The 13930-nt window shown below is 41.6% G+C and overlaps 1 protein-coding gene across 4 annotated transcripts in view; it reads left to right on the plus strand.

The window, feature by feature from the left end:
- The window catches only part of COL11A1 (collagen type XI alpha 1 chain), a 260917-nt gene that overhangs the window by 129678 nt on the left and 117309 nt on the right, over window positions 1-13930 (plus strand). For all 4 annotated transcript variants that reach the window (XM_082227699.1, XM_082227697.1, XM_082227696.1 and 1 more), the window contains 5 exons: window positions 3808-3861; window positions 7067-7111; window positions 9584-9637; window positions 9744-9788; window positions 12838-12891. In XM_082227699.1, coding sequence (XP_082083825.1) covers window positions 3808-3861; window positions 7067-7111; window positions 9584-9637; window positions 9744-9788; window positions 12838-12891 — 252 coding nt within the window. The remainder of the gene's footprint in view (window positions 1-3807; window positions 3862-7066; window positions 7112-9583; window positions 9638-9743; window positions 9789-12837; window positions 12892-13930) is intronic.

Raw genomic sequence — 13930 nt, forward strand, 5'->3', positions numbered from 1 at the left:
TAAGTTGTCAAAAGCTTCCTGAATTTTTCTCTAAACTGGCTGTAGTACCTTCAAATTTATACAGATTAGGAATAATCTCTAATTTTTAAAAAATGTATTGGACCATCATTCTTAAACAATGTTTTGGTGTCCAGTTTATCTGTATGCCATCATTTCCTAAACAACGAGTTTTCACTAACATTTAAAACAAAATATATGACTTTAGGTTAGGTATGAATTCCCCACCCATGACCTTCAATAGAATTGGTTTGACACTCCAAAAATATTTCCACTACATATACATATTGTTGCACTAGCAAGCAATTTTAGCAAGACTAGCTTAAACAAGTTCCTTCCTCCTAGTTTACTTAAAGGTCTTTACTTTTCTGGAGATAAGAATAAAGCGGATGAAATGTAGATGAGCAGGTATCTAATCATGTTGGGAGATGCAGATTCAAAAAGTCTTAGATAAGTGGAAGCAACAGGTTGTAAACAACATGATGGGGGGGAGCCAAGAGGTTGCCTACATCAAGCTTAATATGAGTAAATATAATTCATATTTTCACCAATTTTCTTAACATTTCTACAAGAAATATGCATATTAATATGCAACAATCTACTCATGAAGCCAAATCACCAGACAAGCTTTTCAGACCTCAGGAAATCACACAGTTATTTTTAAACTAAGTTAAGTGATGCATTAGGCACTAGCCTAGAGACTTTTGGGATCATAATACTAACCAATTTTTATCTAATATCCACAACATTTTCCTTGCCCTATTTCAGTAACATGACTGTTCTTTGTCAACACACCCAAGAAGGGTCAAGACAAGAAAGATGGGTGTTAGGTTATATTTATTAAAATATAGCAAATATAGACTCTGACAATCACAATAATTCAGTCAAATTATCCAAAGCCCAATGAGGTCTGGGTGGTGAGGTGCATTGATGGGAGGATTTCAGCTCTCCCATTTCCTGAGCCAGCCACACACTGTCACCACACAGCAAGGCCTAAGGAAACTCCTCCCCTGTCACTACGTGGTCCTTGGGTATATGAACCTGACATGTGCACCATTGGCCAACGTTCACCTAATGCACATGACAGGGCCAAACAGGTGAATGAAGAGCAACAGCAAGGACAAGGAGGAGGCTCTGGAGATCAGCAGTGGAGGCCCTGCTAGGGCAGGAGCCTCAACAGGAGCCCAAGAAGCTGAGCTCCAATGCTGGCCTTATGAGTAGGGTGATACACGAGGCTGGATCACATCTTCTTGCTCTTACAAGGGGCCGCATCACAAATTTTGCTTGACTTTCAGCATCAGCAAGGGAGAAAGAGATGCAGAATGTTGTTTTCAGCTGCTGCATAGAATAAGAATTATTTATTTAGACATACATACATACATACATACATACATACATACATACCCCACCCATCTGGTGGGTTTCCCCAGCCTCTCTGGGCCACTTCCAACAGAAGATTAAAAATACATTAAAGCATCAGTCATTAAAAACTTCCCTAAACAGGGTTGCCTTCAGATGTCTTCTAAATGGCAGATAGTTGTCTGTTTCCTTGACATTTGATGGGAGGGCGTTCCACAGGGCAGGTGCCACTACCAAGAAGGCCCTCTGCCTGCTTCCCTGTAACTCTGCTTCTTGCAGTGAGGGAACCACCAGAAGGCCCTCGGCACTGGACCTCAGTGTCCAGGCAGAACGATGGGGGTGAAGACACTCCTTCAAGAAGTCATAATATCATTCTAGCTTTAGCATCTGTGCTATGGCAGTTCTGAACATTTTTGCAAAAACGTGTGAGCAGAAAAAAAAATTATTTGAGAGCCTGTTGGCTTTTGTAACTTACTGCAGAAGATAAAACTTGCAAGGACAGATGGCAGAATATTAGGTAGCCGAAAATATCTATACGTTTCTTCTTCTCAGTTGCTTAATGGTTACTAATTTTAATTGGATCTCCTGATTTTTTAAAAGACTTAAGTGACTTGTGTTTTAGTGAGTCTTTTTCTAATAAGAATTTGTGTGGGGGCAGAATTGGAAGGGACTTCTCTAACCATTGGATTTCCACTTTTCCTGTTACTCTCTCTTACAACGCAGATTGAAATTTTGGAGTTGAGCGTATTCTAGGCACATACTTAATTCTGACTGCAACCTTATTCCTGCTTACTGAGTATTAATCCCCATTGTACTGAGAGGGGACCCACTTCTGAGTTGATATCCTCAGGATTACACTTTCAGTCTTTTGCACCTGCATTCCTTCATTCATGTATTCACTCATTTTAATTTCAAGGACCATTTTCCTCTGTCTCCTGAGGGGAGTTTTATTAGCATGCATGCTCTTGCCAGGCACTCTGTATGGGGGAACATTTGATTTCCAAAAGTTACATTCCGTCTTGTGATAATTACAAATGGCCCACGGAATAAGGTTTCTTTTCTACATTGAAGGGCAAATCAAACCCATAGACAGTAGACAGCCATCCCTGAGCTCCCTAGCTCACCGTGTTAAAATTCACCTGGCTCTTTGAGCAGAACAGCTCTTTCTCTCTTCTTTCCTAAATGCGTTTAAAAGGGCACCTGATCATCAACGTAAAGGCACTGCCAGCATGTGCCAAATCAGGAACATGGAAAGCTTTAGATCTAATCAGTTGGCTAGACTATTACTCTTCGATCCTCTCAAATTTATTTGTAGGCATTGCGAGGTGCACATCACCTTTGGTCAACTCCAAAAGCAAATACAGTGGTACCTCGGGTTACATACGCTTCAGGTTACATACGCTTCAGGTTACAGACTCCACTAACCCAGAAATAGTGCTTCAGGTTAAGAACTTTGCTTCAGGATGAGAACAGAAATCGTGTTCAGCGGCATGGCGGCAGCAGGAGGCCCCATTAGCTAAAGTGGTGCTTCAGGTTAAGAACAGTTTCAGGTTAAGTACGGACCTCCGGAACGAATTAAGTACTTAACCCGAGGTACCAGTGTAGTTTTGTGGCACCTTAAAGACTACCAAATATATTATAGCACAAACTTTGTGGACCAGACTCGACTTTATTTTCACTTCAGAGTCACTGAAGTAATCCACCATTGCAAATATATACACCCCTACACTGTATTCCCACAGATTAAGATCTGCATGCACAGATGTTGCTATTGTTGTTGATGGTGAATGTGCTTATCAGTGAGGTCTTCCGATTCCCTTTGCTGTATTCATTTCACAGACAAATGCAAATGATTCCCCCCCCCCCAGAATGGCATTTTTCTCAGGCTTCCCAACTATCCCTCCCTCCCCCCCCCCCCCGTTATCTTAAGTATTTGTAGATTTTATGTGCATGGTTTTTCAGACTAAATGTTAGTCACTTTGATGTATCTGCTACATTTGGTAAAGGGAATTCCTGCTCATCCCACAAACAAACTGACACAGAGAGAACACAAAAACACATGAAATATTCTGCATTCACTGACAGGTTTCTAAAGACTGGATATATATGTCTGCTTTCAGACAGTCACATAAATGTATTTGGGGTTGTTAGCAGTCGCATGTGAACACTGACATTTACCAATGTTTCAACGTTTCCATTTGGGAAAGAAGAGTGGGATACAAATTTTGGAATAAATAAATAAATGTAAATGCAATAAGGTTGCTTTTACTTGGGTGGCACATTCAGATTGCATTTTGCTCGGTTTGAATTTTGGAGTATTATCTCATTTCCTGCTTACAGATCACATTTCTGCTTCATTCATAAGTAATCCTTTGGCTTTTAGACATTTGAAGCCCAAGATGCCTTATCTGTTGATTGCCTTCTCAAAAATGTGTTTTCATCTCTCTCCAGGGACCTCCGGGCAAGCCTGGCCTTGCAGGACTTGCTGGCGCTGATGGCCCTCCCGTAAGTGGAATAAAGTTTTGCCCATTTTTATTTCAATTATTTTTATATATAAATCACTTCGCGGTTCCAGGTTCCTGAATTTCAGCAAGGAAATTGCATCACTGATAGTTGGAGCAGGCCTTGTAAAGCATGCCCAGTTTTATTATTTGAACTTGATTCATGGTTCTCATCAAGGGCTTTAATTTTCAAAAGGAGCCACTGAAACAGCAGATAAGAAATTGCAGTGATGCTGATTCCTTTTTAAAAAATGAAGAAAGGAAAAGCATTTAGGTGTCTAACCTGTTTTCTCTTGCCCAGATGCAAACACTCGGAAATGAACATGATGGAATTGTTAGGATAGAGCTGTCGTTTCAATTAAATGTGAATTTTAACTCTGTTGGCAGAATTAGTTCACCGGATTCCTTATTGCAGAGTGCAGGGAGAGGGTGTAGCTTTAACTTTCTGGTGCTCAGGATTGCTTTCATGTTACGATCCGAAACAGGAGAAATGTTAAATTGGAATGAGGAAATGAGCCAATCACAGTGAAGTGTCTTTCCACACCTTTAAAGGTTGACAAGCACATACAATGTAGTAAAAATCCTCATGGGTCAAAGCACCTTCATAAAGTGGTCATTAAATTGGATAGATATGGAGGCTGTTGTTTGTTTGTTTGCTTGTTTGTTTGTTTAAAACATTTTGTCTTTATAATACAGTGGTACCTCAGGTTACATACGCTTCGGGTTACAGACTCTGCTAACCCAGAAGTAGTGCTTCAGGTTAAGAACTTTGCTTCAGGATGAGAACAGAAATTGTGCTCCGGCAGTGCGGCAGCAGCAGGAGGCCCCATTAGCTAAAGTGGTGCTTCAGGTTAAGAACAGTTTCAGGTTAAGAGCAGACCTCCAGAACGAATTAAGTACTTAACCCGAGGTACCACTGTATGTGTGACACGCAGGTATGCCAGAATTATTTAGGGTATAGCTGTGCTACAATGCAATATGCACCAGTTTAGTTGTCTAAACCACTGAGCCTCTTGGGCTTGCCAATCAGAAGGTCGGCGGTTCGAATCCCTGCGACGGGGTGAGCTCCCGTTGCTCGGTCCCAGGTCCTGCCAACCTAACAGTTCAAAGCACGCCAGAAAGTGAAAGTAGATAAATAGGTACCACTCCAGCAGGAAGGTAAATGGCATTTCCGTGTGCTGCTCTGGTTTTGGTGTTCCGTTGCACCAGAAGCGGCTTAGTCATGCTGGCCACATGACCCGGAAAAACTGCCTGCGGACAAACGCCAGCTCCCTCTGCCTGTAAAGTGAGATGAGCTCCACAACCCCAGAGCTGTCTGTAACTGGACTTAACTGTCAGGGGTCCTTTACCTTTTCACTTCTCCCAAAGAATCCTGGGCATTTTGGTTCATTAAGTCAGCACCAGATTTAGGGCGGTGCGAACTGTTGCCATGCACAGAGTGTTGAGCTGAGGAGGTGAAAAATAGCGCACTTGAGAGCACATGCAGAGCGAGAGGGGAGAGGGTGATTTAACAAATTCTGGGTGAAGAGGCCTGGGCAGGCCCTCTGTTTATTCCCTGGGAGCGGACCCAAGCGACACATGGCTGCCCCTGGGGGAGGTCCTGCACAGCAACCTGCCTGTGATTGGCCAGTTTGTAGGCAGGCTACAATCCAACTAGGCCCCACACCCGGCGCCACCACAGGGTTGCAAAGGGCAGAACAGTGCCAGACCTCAGCACCGTCTGCCCAATAGGGAGTAGGTGGACTTGTGAAAACAAGAAATGTTTGGCGGGGGGGGGGCACCAATTTTTGTCCTTGCTTAGGGAGCCATATTACCAAAGTGCACCCCTGATTAGGTGTGTTGAGAATTCTTTGCTACAGATTCCTAGCCCCTCAGGAAACTCTAGTTCCAAAAGTTCCTTGGGGAGGAAGAACAACAGTTTATGGACCGCTCTCCCGGGGTGACAACTTTGTCATCGTTTCAGTGCCAGGCAAATCCTTTTTTTTGTTTTGTTTTGTTTCCCCAGGCATTTAATATGATGCTGTATTGTTAAGTCTGTTTTTATAATATTTATGGGATTTTTGTTGTCTTTTCAACTCTGATTGTAAAGCACGCTTTGGGACTTTTTTCTTAGTGGCAAGCAATGCATAAATTGAATACAGTGGTACCTCCACTTACGAACGCGATCCGTTTCGTGGTGCCGTTTGCACCCCGAAAAGTCTGTAAGTAGAGCATTGCTACTGCGCATGCGCAAACAGCATGAAGCAAACATAACACGAGGTATGACTGTAAACATAAAATGTAACCAGTGCATTCCTAGGCATTTCTCTTCTGAAATTCAATGTGACTTATTCCCAGGTAAGTCTATTTAGGGTTGCACCCTGAATCTGAAGGTTACCTGTGCTTTTGCTGTTGCTTTTATGGGCTGAAGGAGATTTTGAGGGGATTTGAAGGACACGAGAGGTGATGTGACATAAATATTAGAGTAAAGGAAAGGAGTGGATTGAACTGAGAAAGCATCCATAGGCAGCTGTGGGTGTCTGAGTCACATAAAACCAATAATTATTCTGATATTTTGAAGATGGCTATATGGACGCTGACGCTAAAGATTGATTATGCTCTTCAACCGCATGTGGATTTTGCCCAACTGGAAAAAGCCTCCTGGCTATTGATTTCCACATGCTATAAAATATTCCCATTACTGTTTGCTTTCATTTTGTTGTGTCATAACTTTAATGGCGTGCTTAGTGTAATGTTCGGTGACAAGATAAAAATAATCAATTCCCATCTTCCAGAGAAAATGCATCAAATGGGGAAACTCTGGAGTGGTTTACATGCTCTTGCATTATTTTCCTAGAGTGCTTTGGACCTAAAACAAAACAGCAGCTTCAGAAGAAGAAAAAAAGACTTTTTACTCTAGCTAGTGATTCATCATTTCAAGGAAAGGCACTGAAGAGATGTAATACTGCCAATGTAATCAGATCAATCTCTTCATTTCCCATAGGCCTTTCAAAATGCTCCAGGGCAGGGGCAGCCAATGCAATGTTCCCTAGATGTTTGTAGACTCCTGCTCGCATCATCTGTCATTATACCTGGAGCTGATGGGAGAGTTTGAGAAGAAGGCTGAATTTGTACATATGTAGAAGAGTATAAATTCAATTGAATCTGCATAATGAGATGTTACTGTTCACAAACTAAGTGTTTTCCCCGATATATATTTTTGCCCATAGGGTCACCCAGGCAAAGAAGGACAGTCGGGAGAGAAAGGTTCCCTGGTATGTTTGTGTTTTCTTGACATAAGCCTGTGGATAATTCTCGTAACATTTAGAATGGAATGAACATATTATTATGCCTTTAGGAAAGATCACAACAAAATGTTGACACGCTGAAAATCAGGATTAGAGTCCCAATTTTTCAACATTTTTTCTTTCTTTCTCTGCAGAGGAAAGTATGTATTATTTTGGGCATAGGTAGAAGGAATGCGTACTGAACTGTGAGCTCTTCCTCTCCCCTTGGTACCTGCTATTTCCACACTTCCCTTCTTGGAACTTGTGGGTGCACCAACTATTTAAAGCACCCTGCCCAAATAATCCTGGATTTAAGACACACATTAGAAATGTTTATCAGACTTCTTCTTTTAAAAAACTGCCACCCTGGGAAGGGATTTGCGTATTTTCTCCAGGCAACTCCTTCCACCTGCCAACTCATGTTAAAGTCAATGAGAATTTCTAGAAATCCAAGTAAAATCTCTTTTGCTGCAAACCGAACCTGTGGCTTCCCCCTCCCTTTCCTGTAAAAAACTTTCCTCCAGCATGCGCCACCAGACATTTATTGATTGCTCTTCTGTCAACAGGCTCCTTTGTGTTTAAGTATGAAGCAAAAGTGCTCAGAATAAAGGGAATGTGTGTGAGGAATAGAATATTTTGTATACTCTGTGAATCGGAGTAACCTAAGCCTCCCAATTCTGCTCCCATGAAATATTCTGAAAATGAAATAACGAAGCAGTTAGAGTGAATTTGCCATTCTAAAAAGATCTTTCTGAGAGATGCTCAAGGTTTAAGCAGACCAGCGAAGCCTCACCACCCTCTGCCTGTTTGAGGACTTACATATTGATCCACCTGAAGGATTTTGAATCTTCACCTGGCATGGCATCCGTGTTGTCAAGGCCCATCTCGTCACACTCAGCTGCACTAATTCCCCTCAGACTATCTTCAAAATAAAGTACATTAGGAGCTTGGCTAACAACGCAGTGAATGGGGACAGATTTCGGTTGCAATCTATACAGGTATTGCCCCACTCGCAACTCCATTTCCACAATTCAACCTATGGATAGGTGGGAAATAAATGCTACCTTCCCTTCAATGCATTAAAGAAATTGACGTGGCTCATCATCTCTCAGTCTATGGAGTGCAGCCTCGATGCATTGAGTTTAGATGAGATCAGAGTGCTCCTTTGATTTATTTACTCCCTCTGCCCATTTTGTCAAGCGTTGTTTTTAAATCTGATGGTTGACTACCCTAAATAATTCCAAACTGAGGGTATATTGTCCTAAACGCACACCAATAGCTTTGAGCCAGATTCAGCTATCTGGTCCCACTAGTGAAAGCCAACACAAGGATGACCACTAGTACAATGGGGCTTTCTCCCTTCTCCTCCCCCCCACCCTCAGATTGGCTCGGGGTGTTTGTGTGTGAAGAATCCCTGGAACAGCATGCATTGGGGGGAGCTAGAGGAGCATTTTGTTAGGCAGGCAGAAATGCTTACACTGACAATATGTATGTAACAGTGTGAACTTGAATTCCTTCCCTAGTCTCTTAAATGAAACAAAGCTCATTATTTCTTGAGATTGGGAAGAGGGGATGGGTCACCTTGCGTCCTGTCAGGGGAAAAAGTGTGGTATAACTACTACTAGTAGTAGTAGTTGTTATTATTATTATTATTATTATTATTATTATTATTATTATTATTATCACCACCATCATCATCTGTGGGCAATGGTTGGGGATATCAGTTCAGTAAACATCAAACTACAAATGCATCTACTTTCTTCAGCTTTGCCCAGAGATGTCAGCCAATACCCCTCCTAGATAAAATACTTATATGTGACATTTGGTGACACCCTTAGGGCAGAGAAAGTCAACATGGTTCTGATGTGACTTTCTAGGAACAAATTAAATGAGATCCACATTTGCCCATAATTGCTATCGAACTCATGCAACACTTCATTTTACATTTTTACGATTATGATTACCATAATCTTTATTGTCATTGTCCCATACAGAACAACAAAATTGAAAAAAATCTACATTAGACATTCAAAAACCAACAAGCCTGCTATCCCAGCTATCCCAACCTGGTTAACCCCCTAAAAACTCTGATACCCCTTAATTAAATACAATATACTCCCACAGAGATTACCTTACACTGTGTTTGAAATAAAAATCACATTTGGATAGAAACTGTTTCTCAGGGGGCTAGTCCTAGTCTTTATAACCATGTACCTTCTTCCAGAAGGCAGAATCCACATATAACTCACAAACATACATTAAACCATGTTTTTTATGTCCACCGTTTCACCACACCAACAAATCCACAGAAATACCCAGGTACAGGGTCAGTTATGAGCTTATTGTTAGGTTTCTGCTCAGATAAACCTGATCACCTTTGAGATAAATGTGTGTTAACCTACAGCTGTGTGCATATCATTTAAAAGCAATATGATCTAGATATCCTTCATTATCTTTTAGGGGCCTCCAGGTCCTCAAGGCCCAATTGGGTATCCCGGCCCCCGTGGCGTAAAGGTAAGCATAATACCTTTGCTCATATTTGATAAAGGCAATGAGACCTGTGGGTTTTCTTCCCGTTAACTAATCTGGTAACTTTGTCATTGCTGCCGTTTTCTAACAGGGCGCTGACGGTGTCCGCGGTCTCAAAGGTGGCAAAGGTGAAAAGGTAATCTCTTTATGGTGCTTAGTTTTTATCGTTTATATTTTAGTACTAAAAGGACTCAACTCATTAATGGAAAATCTAATTGAAAATCAGGCACCATGTATATTGATGGTGCGATATAAATAGCTACAGTGATGATCATGAAAAGTAGAAGCAGAATAAATCTGCAAAAGACTAGGGCAGATCAAAGTACTTTTAAATACTTTCAGATTTATTTTTTTTTAAGGTATTCGTTAAATTGTTTTGCTGTTTTGTTGTTTGTGACCCTGGGCTCCTTTGGGAGGAAGAGCAGGATGGAATTATTTTATTAACACCCTTATTGCAAAATATTGTATGAACTCTAAACCTACGTTGGCAAAGGGGCTCCCCCCTTCCTATCCCTTCCCTACCAGTGCCCCCTGAAATTGGCTCTGCAGGGATCAGGAGAAGCCCCATAATTGTGTATGTGGGGAGAACAGAGTGGGATAATTATGTCTGGCAAGTAGCAATGCTTTCTCTGGTGGGACGTTCACTATAAAGGCCTGGATAGCTCAATTGGTTAGAATGCGGTTGTGATAATGCCAAGGTTGCAGGTTTGATCCCCATATGGGGCAGCTGCATATTTTTGCATTGCAGGGGGTTGGACTAAATGATCCTCAGGGTCCAATCCAACCCTGCAATTCTGTGATCATATGATTCTCACAGTGCAATGTTGAATTCCACTCTTTGATTTTCTTGCCAAATGTTACACAGATTAATAGAATCATAGAGTTGGAAGGGGCCACGGGGGTCACCTAGTCCAATCCCCTGCAATGCAGGAATATTGTTGCTTAACATGGGATTCGAACCCACAACCCTAAGATTCAGCATCCCATGACTGAGCTATATGGTTGGTCTTCAGGTCACAATGGAAATGAAGACATTTCTGACTATAGACAGCTGCTACAAACTGGAGAGGTGAAATACTTGTGCTGTTTTCTTAACAACAGCTTACTGCCAGTCATTCATCTGGGACCTTCTTACATGACAGCAAACCATACGACTCCACTTTATAAATCACTCAGAAGAAGCAGGCAAACATTTTTGCAGGCCATTTTGCTACAAGCTCATTTGGCTCAGAGATAGTGTCTTTCTCAGTATAAAGATGGTCCTGACACAGATCTGCTTGCACTCACCTTTCGTGGAACAATTCGTTACCTAGGAGCAATTTTATCTGACCCCCGTGGCTCGATTTCTGTTTGAGGTGTCATAGAAAAGCTTCCCCATTCTTTTCATTTCTAAGGAACAGAAGTTGTTGAGAGAGAGATTCTGCACTTTAAAATATAGCATCTCTCTTTGGGGGTTGTAAGTAATGAGTCAGCTATGCATCGGTGCACATCTTATGCAATCGTTATTCCCTTCTTGCTAGATGCTGCCAAATCTATTACAGAGCCTCATCCCCTTGCGTGGGGATTGTTTTGTCAGTACAGCTACCAAAAAGCTCTGTGGAGAATGGAGCAGCTCTCAGAATAGAGAAGCCGATGTTCCCCATGTGGATCACTGGTTCTGTTGGGCTGTAGCTAACTAAACATTGCCCATGTGGAACAATTTCCATGAGTGCCGTGGAACTTCCCCTCCCCACCCAAATGGCTTCACATCTGCTCAGGTGTGCTCCTCATCTCCTCAAAATCTGCTCCTAAGTGTAAAATTGACTTCCAGTTTTGTGTACGGTATTGCTTTAAGCTCCTAAATACTTCCATATTGTTTCATGTCACCCCCCCCCCCATCTCTGCCAAATGGTAGCAAGAATCCAGGGGCTTCCAGGGTTGTGTTTTCTGTTTGGAAATCAAAGCACATTTTTTTCTGTGCCCATACTCCCCTGGCAACCTCTATTTCAAAGACCAAATTCCTTTGATGGGCCATCAACACTTTTGTCATGCTTAAAAACTTCCATTCCAGGTAATACCCTGGTCTGGCAGACAAACTTAATCTGCATTTTTATTTATTTTTTACATTGCAAAGCTGTCTCTTTCCCAGGTGAAGACTCCAAGCATTTAGCAATTCATAACATTTACTAAATCTAATTATGGATGCCTTTGTACCCACAAACTCTGGTACCCTGAATCTGTAACAATATATTTGAAAAGGAATGCCTCATCCCTTTAATGGTGGGTCATGTGGGCTGAGAACTTCATTTCTCTGGTTTCTTGATATCTAGGGTTTGATTGTGAGCATCTGTAACAGCATCCTAGATTTCAGGAACTCTGAGAAATGTACCGTACTTTATAGGCTGTGAACATCCCTAGAAAGGATGACAGCAGCCTTGGGAATAATATCTCCCAAGGCTGCTGATACCCAGAGCACATTCTAATAACATCCCAGAACTTCACAAAGGCACCATCTCAACCTCTTCTGCGACTGCTGGCCGTAAGTCAGGTGACAGGTAGAAATAAGGGGTGATGACAGGATGTCTTCATCCTGAGCTGAGATCAGATTTATGGAGCATGGGCTTCATCTCAGATTGGCTCATAGAGTTCTGCATGCAGGAAATTTAATTTCTGAAACTCCGAATTCCTAACTGCACCACCATTGCTACATGACTGTCACATGAGGATATATGGCTGTGTTAATCAACCCTTAATCGCTAGCTGGTGTCTTTGAGACCATATCCTAATTGACTTTTGAACATGAGGCATTTGATGGTGGTGGGGGGGGAGCCCTTTAAAAAAACCCCTGAACATATGAGAAAGAAATTTAATTCAGAAGAATAATGTCATAATGAAGAGCTCCTTGATGAATTAAGAAATGAATTTGTCTGTTGCCTTAAGCACCTTTCTCATCATTCATTCTCCCTTTTAAAGCTGAAAAGTAATTCAATACAGCTGTGGCAATATGTGTTCTTTCCCCCTCTGATAGAGAAGCCGCTGTACTAAATTATTTGACTTGTTATGCTCCACTTTTAGTAGTGTAAATTGTTGTGACTTGCAGCAAAATAGGTGCAGCTACTATAGGCATTAAAATCATGCATGCATTCAGATTCTTTAATAACTGTCAACAACAACACTATGATGTGTCATTTTTTTCCCTTTATCAGGGTGAAGATGGTTTCCCTGGATTTAAAGGTGACATGGGCCTTAAAGGTGACAGAGTAAGTATTTCTCTCTCTCATTCATATTACAGTGGTACCTTGGGTTACAGGTGCTTCAGGTTACAGACTCCGCTAACCTAGAAATAGTACCTCGGGTTAAGAACTTTGCTTCAGGATGAGAACAGAAATCACGTCACAGCAGCAGTGGGAGGCCCCATTAGCTAAAGTGGTACCTCAGGTTAAGAACAGTTTCAGGTTAAGAACGGACCTCCGGAATGAATTAAGTTCTTAACCCGAGGTACCACTGTATCTCCGTACCTGATACCCGCCCCCCATCCCTTTCTAGTGAGAGCAAGGAGCTTTCAAGTCGGAGCTTTCAGATGAAGAGACAGGGCTGTATAAATGGATGCAGCCATTCTTCATGGCTGGAATCAGGGAACAGGCTTAGAAAAACTCAATTCTGGGTGAATGGTTGGCTGCCATCCATTGCCAGGGGAAATTAAAGCATGGGACCTGATGTCATCATTCAAAGTTAGGCAAACCAAGGGGTTCCAAGTGAATGTTCATCTTACTTTCCCAGACCATTTTTAGTTTATCATTTATTTTAATCTTTTGAATGTTTTAAATAGTTTCTCTCCCCCCCCAAATAATTTTATTGTTTTATTCCTTTTGTAAACTGCTTTGAGTGTTGTTGTTGTTTTTACAATCAAGCGGTGTTTAAATTTTATGAAATAAATAAATGAATAATATCCAAGGTCAGGCCTTTCAATCTTCTACTCCTGTCAGTTTCTCACTCTCTGCAATGGGCTGCCTGATCTAATTCAAGAGACCTTTTTGCAATAGATTCCAGGCATTGGCTCTCATTCCACCTAGGTTCTCTTGGAACAGGTTGATTTTTCTCATTGTTCCTCTACTATTTTTGTTTATTTGTAAATCTTTCCTGATGCTCCTCTGAGGTACTACTTAGGCCCTAAGTCAGCCAGTCTTGTGACATTATACAAATTAAAACAGCACAATGAAGCAGCCATAAACAACCAGAAACAAGTCATTTCCCCTGCAAGTTAGAGAAAAGAGTTGAACACATTTCCCTGAAATGTTT

Source organism: Podarcis vaucheri, assembly GCF_965113315.1.
Source record: "Podarcis vaucheri genome assembly, chromosome: 6".
Taxonomy (NCBI): Eukaryota; Metazoa; Chordata; class Lepidosauria; order Squamata; family Lacertidae; genus Podarcis; species Podarcis vaucheri.